Source organism: Hevea brasiliensis, chromosome 7 (assembly GCF_030052815.1).
Source record: "Hevea brasiliensis isolate MT/VB/25A 57/8 chromosome 7, ASM3005281v1, whole genome shotgun sequence".
Taxonomy (NCBI): Eukaryota; Viridiplantae; Streptophyta; class Magnoliopsida; order Malpighiales; family Euphorbiaceae; genus Hevea; species Hevea brasiliensis.
Window position 1 is genome coordinate 25,439,997 of NC_079499.1, and position 17,415 is coordinate 25,457,411.

Consider the following 17,415-nt stretch of genomic DNA (forward strand, 5'->3'; position numbering starts at 1 on the left):
AATAAAGTATTTATAAAAATAAAAAAAAATGATAAAATAATTAATCAATGAAATCAAATAGAAAACATTATTGAATTTGATGCATTTAAATTAACCTTATCACCATAATTATTAAAATGATATAGATGCGTTTATAGAAACGAGTAAAAAATTATTAAAAAAAAAAAACTGTACTCTAATACTAGAGTAGTGGGTTAGTGGGTATACGCTTGCACTTGCGGAAAAAACCAAAACATAAAAGCACTTTTTTTTTTATTGCAGTGCTAAAAAAAAAAAGAAAGAAAAAAAAAAGTTCTAGCCGAACAGGTTTTTATTTATTTTAAAAAAAAAAAAGCCTGTAAACCTGAACAATACCAAAATTACTCTAAAATTATATGGGGTTTTTTTAATCGAAAATTAAAATCATAAGGTTTTAAACGTTAAGACTTTAACTGAAATTTCCCATATAATGGATGCACTTAAAAAAGCCGTGTTAACTAATTGAAATTTCAAGACCAAACCATAAGTCATGAGCGGGATAAGAGTTCATAACGATTTCCAAATTTGCAAAATCTCTCTCCCTCGTATTCTTTTCCGCAAAGCAACTACAACTCTCTCTCATCAATGGCTTTTTGTTATCGTTGGTGGCATGCACCAATCTACTTCACCATCTCAGTAGTCTTGGCATTCATAGCCATCTCCACTGCCCTGAATTCTCCATCCAGCTACGACACAACACCACCAACCAGACCCATCAGCCACCATCTCTCACTCAACGCATCAATCGCTTTAAGGAGATCTGGTTTCAATATCATGTCTACCCTTCTCCTAATCTCCCCTGAAATATTCCTTTTATCTCCCAGCTCCACCATCTTTGCCATCAAAGACTCTTCCCTCGTCAATGCTTCCCTTCCTCCATGGTTCTTGAAACATCTTCTCCAATACCATACCTCCCCATTGATTTTTACAATGGATGATCTGTTAAAGAAACCTCAGGGTAGCTGCTTCCCTACCCTTCTTCGTCCAAAGAATGTTGCTGTTACAAAGGTTGGGGCAAAAGAAAGACTGGTAGAGATCAATCATGTCTTGGTTTCACACCCTGACATATTTATTGAAGGAAATGTTGCAATTCATGGCGTTCTTGGACCTTTTTCCTCACTGGGTTCTCAAGATTTTGGCAAGAACTGGGATTCTATTCGAGCTCCAATTTGTGATGCCAATTCTAGTTTAGTTTTGGATGTCAGCGACACCAAGAACCTGGTTGAATGGACCAGAATAGTCCGTTTGCTAAGCTCTAACGGTTTTGTGTCTTTTGCAATTGGATTGAACTCTGTTCTTGCTGGGATTCTTGAAGATTACAGGGGCTTGAATTCTGTAACAATCTTTGCTCCTCCAGAATTAGCGTTTGTAGCATCTCCCTCGCCAATGCTTGACAAGATTGTGAGGCTTCACATTCTGCCTCAAAGGGTTACGTTTTCACAACTTGCATTATTGCCTGGTAAAACAATGTTAAGGACACTGCTTCCTAATCAAGAACTTGAGATAACTGGAGATTTCAATATCACAAAAGTATTAGCCATTAATGGCGTGGAGATTGCAGTACCGGAAATCTTATCATCAAAGAAGTTCATGGTTCATGGGATTTCTCAGGCTTTTAAGGTGGCTGAGCTTCCCACTACGTCAAGATAGTAGCTTCCAGTTCAGAGAAATAAATGTTATACCTGAATATTGTATGTTGCACAAGATAGCACTAGTCTCATTGTTGTTCCACTGCCTAGGTGTAATACAGAAAGGAAGCTTTAAAAACGAAGTTGGCTCTAGTTGATTGAACCGATTGATGGTTTCAATAGTAGTTAGCAGAATTCTTACAGGTAATTTAGCTGCTGACTCTAATGCATTATGGTTCAGATTCAGCTCGATTCTAATTCAATAAATTTAGCTTATAAGATTCTGCTTGATTCTCAGTCAATATATTTAGCTTCTAAAAATCAAAATACTGATTGCTGAACTACATTGCCTGGAGTTGGAAACAGAAAGATATGGTCATTGCCCACATGTAATACTTAATTTAAGGAAGTTCAGTTCAAATCCAAAAGCATGATTTGAGTAGGCAAGTTCTCCTGCAAATGCAGAGTAGTTGTGAAAAAAGACTGACTTGGTTAATTGTCATCTGCCTTCTCAAAACCTTGTTAACATGTCCAACAGATATTAACTACTGCTACAAGAAAACTCAGATCATTATGAACTCACAGTAACTTGGGCAACAAGGGTAAGGAATAGAAAGAAGTACCTAAATCACATCCCAAATATCAAGTTTATTCAAGAAAATAAAGCTATCAAACGTCTACTTGCCTACTAGGAGACCTTGCTGCTGAAACTGCTCCAGCAATTGATGTTAACTCAAGTTTTATGCAGTTGGTATGAATTGGATTTCCAAAGTGTTTAAGGTGGAAAATGAAAATTTAAGGTGAACAGTGAAGGGAGAACAGGAGCAAATGGATCTAAATCAGATATTTGCAGGCAAGATAAGGGTCATAATGACATTATAAGATAGAAGTCCAAAAATTTAAATACCACTCCTAAACAAATAAAATAACCTGGTCTATCAAGGATACTCCAGCGTCCAGACTCAGTGCAGTGATGGAACATGAAGAAATAGCCTTGATGCACAGTGACTACATCAGAATTATTATGGCCAAGTTATTCCAATGGCATGGATGCTTCTGCAACATGGGAATGCATCCATGCCATGGGAATCACATTAATATTTCTGCTAAACACTGATTGTGGATCTTGAAAGTGGCTACTAGTAGAAAATGGAAATAATAAGAAAACAAAATGTTTGTCTCCTATGTGCATCATAAACTACATCTACTATGATAGCAAAGGTACACAATGCTGTTAAAGTATGAAAATATTAGAACCACTTGTACCAAGTTCAATTGAGCCACTAGTCCCCAAACAATAATCCAAGTTCTATTATTTCCCAACCTTCAATAATTTTTCAATTCCCTCTGAATTTGAACATGATGTGAACAATGTTGTTGCATTAAAAAAATTGCTTGGGCAAATAACCCGCTGACAAACTATACTTGCCTTAGGCATTACAGTGACTTGCTCCTCAATGACATACTCCATCTCCATCTCCATGTGCAGAAGTAGGAACATTCTGAACACACTTTTTACCTTAAAAGGGGAATGTTCTACCCACCTCAAGATTGCTATAAAGTCAATCTGTGTCTTGGAGATCAAATGATTGAAACAGCGCCTTCACTGCTACACAAACAGCAAAAAAGAATATACTCATTTATTAACAGAGAAACTAGATGCTACGCAAGACAGCTAAATACACATTTTATAGAAACTCACTTATTAAGACAACAAAATTAGTAAAACATTAAGTTAGCAGTGGATGGAAAAAAAAACCCTGGATAAATCCAGCAAATTATCCCCAGAGATATGGCAAGCATACACTTCTAATCACTAAATGCTCAGAATAGCCATTTTATTTCCATATGAAGGAAAAGTAATTACATAAATTGCAGGATACAGCCACAATGTTTTCACCTGAGGGAAGAACCAAGACAACAATGTGAATTCTTAGCTAGGGAGGAATAAAAGAAAAACAACAGAAGGTTGCTAAGGAAAAAAATACATATGAATTGAGTACACGTATGCCCTCTAGTTAGATTCAGAACCAACACCAAGTGAGACTTCTAGAAAATCATAAGCAGGTTTGGACTTTTCAGAGCTTCAACATTTTTTATGCTGAAAGCCAACCCTTGTCCCCTAAATGTCAACAGAGACTACTAATCATCAGTACTAGAGACAGCAACATTAAACCCACAATGTATAGAATCACAAAAAGGAAATTCAATACAATCAAATCAGGGAAAGAAGCATAATTACCAAGAGAAAAAGGATTCATGAAGGAGAAGAAACACCAACTCTCATGATGATCCTAGTCATCTTCACTCCAATCAAGGTGACATTCTCAGCACCAACAAATTTGGACCCCCTAAACAGTCTAACAATCTCACCCACCTCTTCTTCTCCACACTCATCCACAACTATCACACACACCCCTCCTCTCCTCACCGTCCTCTCCATCTCCCCAGCAAACCTCAATGGAAAAAGTGCCTCCACCAAACGCGCACTGAAAGCCAAATCAAACATCCCATCGAAAAAAGGTAAATTATTGGGGTCAGCCCTTCTAACAAGTGGCAAAGAATCCACCAACTCAACACCAGTAACATCGCTGACACCCATATTATTCAGCGCCATAACTTCGTGGCCAGCACCGGCGGAGACACAGAGGACTCTGGAGTGGTTATGCAAGAGATTGAGGTGTTGGAGCTGTGAAAAGAAAGCGGTGAAGGAGGATAGCTGAGAGAGCCAGGACTTGGAGGACCAAAGGCGCTGGTTTTTCTTGGCGAGAGAGAGGTAGGGGTGATTCAGAGAAGGATCGCAGGTGGAGGAGGGGAATTTGACGTGGGGTTTTGTGATTGGGGCGTTTGGTGGAATGCAAGTTTCTGGGGTTTGGAGATAAAGGAAGAGAAGAGTGATTGTGGCTATGGATGCACAAGCTATGGAGATTTTGTTCAGGAAATTCTGTATGTGATTTCCCATTGATTTGTTATCGCAGAGAAAATGAGAACAGGAGATCAATGCTCTAATCCATTTGCTGTGAAGAAAGAAGAGGGATCTACCGATCTTGCTTACTTTGCGATGTCGTTACTCCCTTAAAAAAAAAAAAAGGAAAACTATTTAGTTTTTTTAATTATAGAAAAATTAATGGTTTAGTATCAATATGTAATTTTAATTTTAATTTCATTATATTTTTTATTCTTTTAATTTTTTTAAAGGATAAATTATAATTTATCTCTCAAATTAAGTAAAATCATCAATTTATTTTTTATAATTTTAAAATAAAATAATTTAATTTCTGAAATCTCAAAATATATATAATTTAATCCCTCTTTACTTTTTATATAATTGATGTTAATTATAATAAAAATGACTAAAATTTTTTTAATTTTATATTGAAATAATTTAATTATTAATATTTTGTATTATAAATAAAATAATTCTTTTATTTAAATTTTATAAATAAAATAGTTTATTGATTTAAATTATTTTATTTATAATATAAAACATTAAAGATTAAACTTTTAAGTTTAAAAATATATAGAACTATGGATATTTTATTTGTTTTTTTTAATTAATAGTAAATTAGATAAAAAAAATTAAATTATAAATTTTGCTAAATTTTAGTAATTAAATTATTTAATTTTAAAAATATAAAAATTAAATTATAAATTTTATTAAATTTCAAGAGCCAAATTAGTTTAACCTTTCTCTTATCATTATAAAAATTTAATCGTTGAGTTTTTACCATTATTAATATTTCCTTTCATTTTTTAATCTCTAAACTGATAAAAATAAATAAAAAACTAAATAATTAATAAAATTAAATAAAAAATTAAATTATATATTTTTAAAAAATACAAGAATCAAATTATTTTAACATAAATGAAGAATTAAATAATAATTTATTCTTAAGAATAGATTATTTAATCCTTTCATTTAATAAAATTAATTATTTAATTTTTTATTTTAAAAAATAGATTAATTAATTTATATATTTTTATTTATTTATTCTTAATCTCTCCGAGTATTTTGGTATTAGTTGAATTTTATTTAGTTAGGTAAATTTTATCAACTATCTCTAAATTTACGTGATTATTTTATTTTTATTTCTAAATTTTAATTTATTATAATAAAATCACTCAATTTTATTTTGTTTTAGAAAGTCCCAAATCTACGACAGCAGATTTTCAAGTTATAAAAATTATCCTTTTGCCCCTATATCTCGAAAAGAATAAAATTATATTTTAATAATTAATTATTAATAAATTATTTTAATGAAATTAATATTTATTAAATTTATTAATAAAATTATCCATTAATTTATATTTTTATTATTAATTTAGATTTCATTAAAAAATAATTGAGTAATTGACAAATAATTCTATTTACCCTTTAATTTTAGAATACTATTTTCTAAATTTTATTTCAACTAAATAATTTAACTCAAGTGTCAATTATTTACTTATCCTCTTTAATTTTAAAAATTAATTTTTAAAAATGTAATTTAAAATAAAATAATTAAATTTAAGTCTCAATTCATTACTAAACTAAACAAACACAATCAATTAAATAATTTTAGGTATTAAACAATAATTTTGTATTGTTAAAAAATGTAAGAAAATTTGGGAGAGTTGGGTCACGTACTGGACGGAAAGCGTCCATATTCTTCTTCTCTCTTTTCTTTATTAAAATATCTCATCTACCTGCTATCAAATAAAATAAATTTATATATTTTATTTGATAATAATAATAATAATAATTGAAAAATAATGTATATGATTAATAATTGCATCAGTAAACAATTATTAATTTGATTATAGATGCAACATCCCTAGCGTACATACTACTGTTCATATCTTTTATTGTTGAAAAAACAATTCTCATGTAGCATATAACTTCCTATTAATACTATTCCATTTATTTAGACTCCTAATTAAACACCTTAAAATTATCTTAATACTAATTAACAACTTGAATCACTTCATTTCTTTTTAATTTCATGATTTTACTGATGTGAAAATTTTACTGAGTTTTTTCTATAAGATGAACTTAATCCACTTAAAAAATGCATAAATTATAGTAAAATTCTTCAATAGTTAAAAATCTATTATTTGCAATAAATCGTTTCAATATACATAATAATTTCAATTCTTATTTAATATCTAAACTAATATAACATAAGACCTTACAATATGAACAAATTGTCCAAAGTTGTGCAAACCAATAGGCTTGACTAAGGGGAAAAAACTTATAATATATGCTTATGCTTTCTTACATGGCCCAACTATTTATAGTCGAATTCCTTCCATGTCTAGTAGGCGTATCTTTCTCTTATACCGTTGTTTACTCTTTGTGACTTATGTGAATGCAATAAATATGCAATTAACCATTTTGTTCTTAATAAAAGGTGAATAAGAACATAAATAAACTCAACTACCTGAACATTAACATTTATTATGGCAAGATTTCGTTTTACAATTCTCAAGTATCCTTAGCTTTTTATGTACATATGTTCCTTTAAGCTTATTAACCATTCTAGTCTCTTCACCCATTGATATGTCAATATATTTATTAATGCAACTTAGAATATGGGAAATGCTCCCATTATCTATAAGTGGCATTCTTCCTTAGACTAATTACTTAGATCCCTAAACTATCTCTTATTAATCATTTCTATGTCCTTTCTCAAGTTTATCTTAGGACAATTCATCCATAATCCTAACTTTTTTTTCCCCTTATCCAGTTGAAAAACTTATAGAATTAAAGTTGAGGGAAATTGAGCATATAGCATAGCTACCATTTCAGAAGTGGAAAGGACACTAACTTTGATAGAAGTAGCGAAGCCACTATATTCAAATTTCAAAAGCAATAGGGTCACTACTTTTAGATAACAGAAGTGCCAAAGCCACTGGATGGAATTCAGAAGTGACAATGTCACTAAATTTTACTAAAGGAGTGGTAGAACAACTAGATTTAATTCCATAAGTGGCAAAGTCACTACTTTCCCTCAATTAAAAACTTGAATAATTTGTATACTTAGATCAGTGTTGTTAAAAGTGTGAAAATGCCAGGCAAGGCAAGGCGAGCCCTTAACGCCTCGCCTAACTAAGGCTAGTCAGCTAGCAAAAGGTGAATGCCTAAGACCCAGAAGTGAGAGGTGTGAGGCAAGGAAGGTGTTGCCTTTATAAAATAACATTAAACTTCAATTTGTTTTTAATTTTTGTTTTAAAACAATAAAAAGATAAAAAAAGCCTAACTTGTTGTGTTCATTACACGTCGTTTGGAGAAGAACCAATGCCTAACAGGTATTTCTTTCTCTCTTTCTCTCTTCTTCTTCCCTTTCCTCTCTCTCATATCCTTTTCTTCCATTCTTCTCTTCCCACTCTTCTTCTCTCATCTCAGTCATGCCATTTTTTAAAGCAGCAATTTATTTTTTATTTTTTTCTTTTTAAATTTTTTATTCTCTCTCACCTCCTCCTTCTCTCTTCTTCTTATTCTTCTCTTATTCTCTCAAACACACAACACTTTATTTTTTTTAACATTTGTTTCATTTTAATTTTGACTAGATTTTTTTTAAAATTCGTTTGTTTCAAATTTTGTTAGATGGGTATTCTGACAGTGTTTGACATTTAAATTATTGGTTGATTTCTTTGACATGAGTTCAAATTATTATTGTCCTCTTTATACTTGTTACATTCACTGTGATTCTGTGACACCCCTTACCTGACTACAGTGTAGCCGAGCAAGACATGTCACACTCAGTGCCGGAGCACTTTATTCCTTTAAAAATTTTGTTCTCATTATATTTTAATATTAATTATCTTTCTATGGAGAAATCAGTGGAGTTTTCCCTGTTTCTATTACCATTTGGCGTATTTTACTATTCACCTGTTTGAAATTCAATAATATTTTCAAAATAAAATCTCATAATCATCTCATATTTCAATATCATTCATGTATTTCAATTCTCATATTCATTTCCATCCACTTTCCTTCATACTCCATTCACATATCAAAATTCTCATATTTCCATTAATTTACATAATTTGCAAACTAATTGAATAAATTTACAATTTACATGATATATAAATTAATTACATACAAACTAATTAATTTATTAATTTACATCACATAAATATTGCTTACAAATTCGTAGTTTATAATTCTTAGTTTACATTACAACATACAAAATATTTATAATATACAAAATACATAAAATGACTTATATGGGCCCTATCTACATGCATTGCTGAGGAGGTGACAACCTTGAATCCTTCTGACACTTCTGCAGATCTGGACTTTAAAATCCCAGTCTAATATCCACTAGGTTTTGCCTTCAGTACCTGCGCGAAGGAAACAAATCCATTGCGCTAAGCATTTCTGCTTAGTGGTGCAATAATATAACAAGAAATAATGTATACAACTAAAGAAAGAATCAAATATTCTAAATATTCAAGTATCAATTTCATTTAAAATGACAATTCTAGTATTAACTATCTTATATGCTAATTCGTTCCTCTTTGGTAGTACTGAGTTTATAGCCTTATAGTAATAATATTCAATATACATTTTATTCTAGGAGCATTGTATTTGAGGTCTCTCTATAATTCTGCAAATTGTATTTTTGTTATGTTTCTATTGCTAATCTCTTTTTCACATTTTATTTAATACTTTCTAATGTTTTTAATTGCTAATGTGCTTAAATAATTTACACTGCCCAGGTAACTTATGACAGGCTGACTAAACTGGATAACGGGTCGTTGGTACTAGACACCGCTGTGCCTCAGGCTGTCATACCATGGGACGCGGAATTTCAACCACGTATGCAATCAGTATGGCTAAAAAGCCATGATAACACATAATCGGGCATAAAAGCTATGAGTGCAGGCATGAAGCCATGAATGTGGACATAAAGCCTTTCGCAGTACTGCTAAAACAATACCCTATTGGCATGCCAATCTATCCAATCTGACACACGTGTCTAGGCAATACATGAGCACATAGTACCATTAAATGTTAATATATTGTGTTTTATGACTTCATTATTTCATGACAAATTCCATAATTTATACATTCATTTGATAATTCATATGATCACAATTCCCATCAATGGTTCTCATGCACCATTATACTTAAAACGTTCTTCTATGTTTTAGGGTCACTCAAATTTAAAAATCACAATTCACTAATAATAATAGCTTCTTTAATTTCTTTTATTACTCCTTATATTTTTGGGGTTACTACTCACACATTACTATTTACTCAATTTGTTAACTTTTTCATACATATGTATACAAATTATAGATACATAATTATGCCACATTTTGGGTTCTAGATTTGTTAGTATTGATTGCCAATACCATTTCAAAGCTTATTTTATGTTATTCAAAATTTTCAGATTTCATGCCTTAAGTTTACTATTCCATTGGTCATTATTACAGTAGAATTTTGACAAAACTTTCTTCATGAAAGTTGTTCCTTTATGTGTCTTCTTTAATTCTCTATTTGAATCAATCCATTTGGAGTTTTGTAGCTCAAGTTATGACCTAAATACCATAACTGGCTGGATTGGTCTTATCCAGAAATTCTGGACAGAATTGGGTTCTGCCAGATTTAGTGTCCTAACTTGGGCTAAAAATTTCAATTAGTTAGGTTCAAAATTTAAGTTTTTGTTCCTCATAAAAGTTGTTCCAAATTGTCTAAGCTTTTCATTGATATAAATTTCAGGTCAATTAGACATTTCTACAGTGAGTTATGACCAAATGAATGAACATTGTTTATTTGGTCAGTTTGCCCAAGCAGAATGTGTGTTACCCGAATTTGGTCAATTTTTAGAGCATCCTAAGTTCATTTTCTAGATAGGGTTCCTTCATAAAAGTTGTGCCATTATGTGTCTAATTTCATTTCCAATTGTTCTTACACCAATTAAACTTACATAACTCAAGTTATAACTATCCAAACTTACTGGACTCACATCCAGCCCTGCAGGTCACTCAAGGTAGACACCCAACCTCAATTCCAAAGTCATAATTCACTTCATTTCATCATCATATATAGCCAAATGGTCACTAATTGACCATTAGAACTTCTATTCACTAACACATAAGCAAACCCTAGGTTTTCCCCAAACCCTAACTCCAAAATTTCAATTTGCTCAAACAACAAACATTCAAGTATTCTAATCATCAAAACCATGTTCAATAACATCAATACACAATTATAACTCACTTGAATCATGGAAACCCTATAGTACCTTAGGGCTGCCGAAATTTAGTGTAGTTATAACATGCATATTTTGCTTTCTTTTTCCAAAATTCTTAGTTGAATTTGATGTCTTAGCATGAAACAATAAGAGGGAGAGAGAGAGATATGGCACTAACCTCTTGAGCGCATAATTTTTCCAAGGTATAACTTTACTTTTTCCTCTTTAAATTGCTGCCCAAGTCTTGCTCTAGGTGTGAGGAGGAGTTTTGGTGAAGGGAACTTATGATTTTATGGTGAATTTTCAAGAGTTTTTCTAGTGAGAAGATGAAACAACAATGGAGGTTGGCAAGGGAGATGGGTCTCGGCTGGAGAGAAGGAAGAAACTAGAAATTTCTTTTTGAATTTTGACTCATTTGCCCTTTTTAATTGGTTTAAGTGTGCTTGTTGAAATTTGATTGGTGGAGACCTTTTTAATGACATCATAATGATGTCATAATTCAAGTTTTAATTCATTTTCTTTTCTTTTCTTTTTTACTCATTTTTAATTAATTTTTCATCAATATTTATTCATATTTTATGTCATATAATTCACTTAAATAGACAAGTTGGTCAAAAAACGTTTCTGAAGACGAAATGACCAAAATGCCCTTCGTTTTGCTTAACGGACTAAAATTGTCTGTACCGATTGATAAAATTTTCTAAGTATTTTTTGGCATTCTAATGCCATCAAAACCTCAATGAATCTTCTCTGGAGTCTCAAAAATTATTTCACTGGGTTTCCCTCGGGTTTAGGGCTACTAGCTGCGAAGACCGCAACTTTCCACTGGGTTACCCATTGCTAAGGCACCGGCTCATTTAATTTTGTTGTATTTTATTTCTAAAATTTTTCATTAATTTTTCTTACCCTTATTTGAATTATTTATGACTCCTCACTCTAGTTTAAATACAATTCCAGACATTCTAACTGTCCGGACAGACATTGGTTATCGAAACAGTAAAGTGAGGGTGTTACAGATTTTATTATTAGAGAGCATGTTAATTTTTTTTATGATCTCAGAAATTATAGTGTTTGACATTTAAAATTTCTTTTTCTGAATAATATATTATAGTATAAATAAAATAAGGCTAATTTGATATATATTTATAATTTAGGCAATTTAGGTTATGGCGCCTTATTTCAAAAAAGCTGTCGCCTCTTACCTAAGGCCATAAGGCACCTTGTCGCCTTAATGTCACATTTCGCCTTAATAACACTGACTTAGATATTGTTATTATTTACATTCCCAGTTGACTAGATGTAACACCCTATACTAAGTAGTCTATACATTCTACTGTTTCAGTGACTAGTGTCAGTCCGGACAGTCAAGATGTATAGAACCATATTTATGTCACCTAGAAAAGCCATAAATAAAAATTAATAGAAATGATATGAAGGTGAAATGGAAATAAGAAAAAAAAAAAGCGTAATGGGTTAAATGAGCCAAAGTCCCGGCGATGGGTGACCGAACCAGAAAGTGACTGTGAGTTCAATTGCTACCCTAATTTCGTGTGGAACCATATGACACCCTAGGCCTAAGGATAATTACGAAGCTAATGGTAATGTAAAAATCACAGAAAATAATAGAGAACAAGTTCAAATAATTGAAATAGGATTTAGGAAGCATCCTAGTGCTATTGGAAAAACTGATCAGACTGACAAGGGGCAAATTGGTCAATTCACCCTTAGATGTGACTCTTGGCCTAAATGTCCATTAAAATGTAGGAAATTAAAATTATGAAAAATAGATTAAAAGTGAAGAGGCGTATGGAAGAAAAGAACAAAAGAAAAGAAAATTCAAAAATTAAAGTGATTACGACATCATCCTTATGTAAGCATGACACAATAAAAATTTATAATTTAATTTAATTATTTTGGATAAGCATAAAAGTAGATAAATACAAATTAAAAACAAAAAATTTTTTTAGTCTTCTTCCCAATTGAGCCGTTCCATTCTCTCTCTCTCTCTCTCTCTCATCCTCTGCATTTTCTTCCATTTCCACTCAAAATTCAAGCTTGAATCCTCACTTTCCCTCCATAAAAGCTTCCACCAAATTAGTAGAAAATCTTAAGTTGAGCCTTGATTTGAAGATTTGAAGAGAGAATTTCAAGAAATAAGTGGAAATTAAGAAGATTGAAAAGTTCCACATAGGTGAGTCTCTCTCTCTTAGCTTGAATTAGTATATGCTCATGAAATTAAGAGTGATTAAGTGGAAATTTACTTAAGAATTGAAAAATTATGTATGGAACCTAATCTATGAATTTTGGCCAACTTGTGAGGGTGAGGGATTTGATGAATTTGATTTAAATTAACCATGCTTTGTGATGTTTTATGAGGTGTTGAATATGATTAGTGAAGTGAATTTGCATGAATTAGGAAATTAGGAGAATTAGGGTTTATGGTGGTTACGGTTTTAGAAGAAATTGGGGATTTTTGAGAATTATTGACCAATTGATGTTGTGATACTCAATTATGATCAATTAGTGTACTTATAAGTGTAAATTGATGAATGGAATTGGACTGAGTTGTGAATGTGGAATGGCTGAATTCTGGACTAATGAGTCCAGCAGGTTTAATAGCTATAAGTTGAATTGTGTTGCTCCAATTGGTGTGAAACCAATTAGAGATGAAATTAGGGTCATAATGCCACATTTTTTATGAAGAAACCTTGCCCAAAAATTGACCTTAAGTTGGTCTAAAATTGGCTTGAATTCGGAATTGGTGCCCTGATTCTAGGCAGAATTGACCAAATGAACAGTACATGTTTAATTAGTCATAACTTTATGTAGAGATATCCAAATGACCTGATTTTTGAACCATTAGAAAGATTAGACATAGTAGAACAACTTTCATCTTGAATAGAAACTCAAGTTATGACTATAACCTAATAAAATTGCTAACCAAAATTAGGTAATCAAAACTGCTAGAACTAGAATTTGCCCAGAAATTCTGGACATAGACCAATTTGGCCAATTATGGTAAAAATGTTATAACTTGAGCCACAAAACTCCAAATGGAGTGATTCAAAAAGGGAATTAAATTAAAGACATTAAGGAACAACTTTGATGAAGAAAGTTTAACCAAATTTCTATTGTAGATTAGTCCAATGGAATAGTAAACATTAGTAACAAAAACTGAAATTTTGAAATTTCTTCTAATAAGCCTTGAATTGCAATTGGCAACCAATGCCAATAAAATTGTAACCTAAAATGTAGTAGGATGAAAAAGTCAACATTTTGAATGAATAGTAATGTGAATAGTAACCACAATAATATCAAATGCAAAGAACTCAACCCTTATGAGAATTTATAAGTAAAATTAAGTGTGCAAAATTCAATTTATTGGTTAATTAGTAGAAATAATTTGGGTGGATATTAAAACACTTTAATTATATATTTCAGTTGGTAAGGAGCCATCCAAAGAAGGAGAAAAGGTTGGATCAAGTCAAGACTAGTTAAAGAGGTTAGTGCACAACAACTAATTTCTTTTGTTTTTCACATTGCATTTTATACTGAATGAATAGTGAAAATAGTTTATGAACTTTATTACATTAAATATCTTGATTGAAAAATTATGTGTTGTTAGCTATTTTTGGGAAATTAATTTGAATAAAATAAGAATGTGAATTGATAAATACTTTTGATGCTTGGAAAACTTTTGAAATGGTTTGAAACCACTGTTGACATGACTATGTGTTTTGAATTCCTCACTAGTTTGCCTAGTGGGATGAATTGGATTGTATTCCCTCTCTGGCTGAAGTGTTGAGATGTGTGCCAGTTGAGGATGAATTGAATAAATACTCATATATATGTGCTAGCTAGCTAGCATTTGCATTCCCTATTAACCTTTGGTTATTGGGATGAATTGGATATTCGTGTCATGATCAAAACTGCGTGGCTTTTTGAAATTTTTGTTTTATGATTTATGGAATAAAATTTGTTTTTGTTAAGTGTCTCTCTGGCTTCAAAAATAAAGCATGATTTTATATGTGTTAACATTTCAATTGATTTAGTTTGGAAGGTTGTGATTTATATTGATGTGTAAAATATTAATTTTTCAGTTGTGCACCACTGAGTCTTTGGCTCAGCGATAGCTTGTTTATGCTGTTGCAAGTAAAGAGGCAGATAAAGCAGCAGAGTGAGCTGTTTGTGATGAGGAGTGATCATTATTTTGGAGTTGTTATCGGGTATATAGATTATACCCTTGTAAATTTTCTTTTAATGTATATGTATCTGTGTGTATGTGCATGACAGACTTGACCAGTTGTATAAAGATTTTGGAATTTTATTTTTGATCAGTGTAAATATTTGTAATATAAACCTGTTATTTCTTATTGATGAAATGTTTAAGTTCTTCTTGAATTTTTCAAATAATGAATTGCTATTTTTAATTGAGTCGATGGGATTGAATTGTGTTGAAATTACTGGAGTTGTAGTTAAAATGTATATTCAGAGTGTTTTTAACAGGTTTTGAAGAACTGTTTTTTCAATTTATAGACGAAACTCTGTCAAAATTTCTATTAAATTTTAGAAATTCCAAAAAGATAAAAAATTATCGTTATGATATAAACCCTAATAAAAAGTTTTTTAATGGTTATTTATCATTTCTTTTCACTTGCAAAGGGATTGAAATTGTTTAAAATCCCTTGTAATATATTTAATGGGTTATCGGTAGACGAAGTTCGGTAATTCATTGAATATATTACGGGATCATGTCATGCCTTATGTAGGGATAAGGTGTGACATATTTTAGTGGTATCAGAGCTAGTTTTTAAAGCATGTTTTGAACTGTGAAATTGAATATTTTCCTTGGTAAGTACAACTGCTCAATGTCATTGATTGATACATACAGTGTATTACATTATAAATAGATGACTGAGAGAAATCTTCTTGTGTTGTTTGTTCAGGAGATAGAATATCCTCTAATTGAAAATGGAAGAAGGAGATCGCTCAGTTGAGCAGTCAGATGAGACTGAGGCACAGGGAGAAGCCCCAGCTCCTCAGAATGTTAGTGGGTCAACTACATCAGCTCCAGCAATGCAGTAGTTTTCGGCACAGTTTGCTTAATAAATAGCTACTTTGTTCCAATAAATGGCTGGGAACACACCAAACCAAGCCCCAATTCAAGCACCAGTAGTGCAATCCCAGCCTCCAGCCAGGCAATATGACAAATTGATGAACTATGGGACTACTGAGTTTAAGGGTACAATGGATCCTTTGGAAACAGAGCAGTAGTTAGAAAGAATGGGGAGGGTATTTAAGAAGCTGCACTGCACAGACGAATTAAAGTTTGAATACTCAATCTCACTACTACAAGGGGATGTATATGATTGGTGGAAAACCATCCCCCATAGTTTGGTGGAACCCCAGTACTGACATGGGACGACTTCCTCAGAAAGTTCAGATAGAAATACGTCCCAGACACCTTTTGTGGACATGAAACTGTAGGAATTTTTAGGTCTGAAATAGGGGAGCTGAATAGTGGCCGAGTATGAAAGGAAATTCTCTCGCCTGAGCCACTATGCGGGGAGCTTACTCACTAACAGTAGAGAAAGATGCAAATCGTTTGAGGCCGGATTGAAGCCTAGTTTGAGAATTTAAGTGGTCAGATTCCGACATGACAACTTTTCTGAACTGATAATTCAAGCTCTAGAGCTAGAGCGGATAAAATCTATAACACCCCTATATGCATGGCCTGGTATATTTTACTGTTCCGGTGACTGGTGTCGGTCCAGGTAATTAAAAGGAATAGAATCATGTTTAAGACACCTAAAAAAACCCTGAATAAAAATAAATAATAATTACCAAAAGGTCAAGTAGAAATAAGAAAAATAAAGCATAAAAGGTTAAATGAGCTGGGGTTCACAGTGATGGGTGACCTTACCGAGAAGTGATTGTGAGGTCACTTCTAACCCTAATTTTGAACTGGAAATTATGACACCACGGTCCTAAGGACTATGGTGAAGCTAGTGGAAAAGAGAAAATCACAGAAAAGAGTTGATACGTAGGTCAAATAATTAGGTCAGAGATCCAGAAGAAATACCGAATTATTGCAAACCGGATCAGACCGGTGAGGGACAAATTGGTCAATTCACCCCCAGAGGTGACTCACGACCTAACTTTCCAATAAAATCGGAGAAATAAAAATTTTAAAATATAGAATTAAATTAAAGAACTATGGAAAAACTACGAAAAAAGAAAAAGAAAAGAAAATTTGAATTTTTACATCATCAAGTGACATCATGCATTATGCAATAAAAGAAATTTTATTTAATTTATTTTGACCAAGTAAAAAATGAGGATAAAAACAAAAAAAAGAAAAAGAAAATTATTCTTCTTCTTTCCATCATGGCCGGCCATCTTTCTCCTCACCCTCTCCCTCTTTAAACCTCCACAAAAGCTTGATTTCAAGCTTTTCAAACTCCCAAATTAGACATAAAATCCCCTAAATTTCTAAAGAAACCTTGCTAGTACCACTAGACAAGAAGATTGAAGGAGAAAAGAAAGGGAAAAAGATAGAGAATTGAAGGATTTGAAATTCAAAG

At 32.0% G+C, this 17,415-nt stretch overlaps 2 protein-coding genes across 4 annotated transcripts; one reads left to right on the forward strand and one right to left on the reverse strand.

Moving 5' to 3' along the window:
- Window positions 1-441: 441 nt before the first annotated feature.
- Window positions 442-1,927, forward strand: LOC110653526 (fasciclin-like arabinogalactan protein 21). The gene has a single exon (XM_021809201.2). It carries the CDS (start codon window positions 604-606, stop codon window positions 1,666-1,668), a length of 1,065 nt encoding a protein of 354 aa, XP_021664893.2. The 5' UTR covers window positions 442-603; the 3' UTR covers window positions 1,669-1,927.
- A 953-nt stretch (window positions 1,928-2,880) lies between these two features.
- LOC110653527 (uncharacterized) lies at window positions 2,881-4,711 on the reverse strand. 3 transcript variants are annotated; one of them, XM_021809202.2, is made up of 2 exons: window positions 3,889-4,710; window positions 2,881-3,252 (listed from the first exon to the last, which is right to left on the reverse strand). In XM_021809202.2, the coding sequence occupies exon 1, from the start codon at window positions 4,606-4,608 to the stop codon at window positions 3,904-3,906; it is 705 nt and encodes a 234-aa protein (XP_021664894.2). In that variant the 5' UTR covers window positions 4,609-4,710; the 3' UTR covers window positions 2,881-3,252; window positions 3,889-3,903. The 3 variants fall into 3 exon arrangements, with proteins under 3 accessions (XP_021664894.2, XP_021664895.2, XP_021664896.2); XM_021809203.2 differs by having other exon boundaries at window positions 2,881-3,255; XM_021809204.2 differs by lacking the exon at window positions 2,881-3,252 and adding an exon at window positions 3,468-3,768 and having other exon boundaries at window positions 3,889-4,711.
- Between the last annotated feature and the right edge of the window lie 12,704 nt (window positions 4,712-17,415).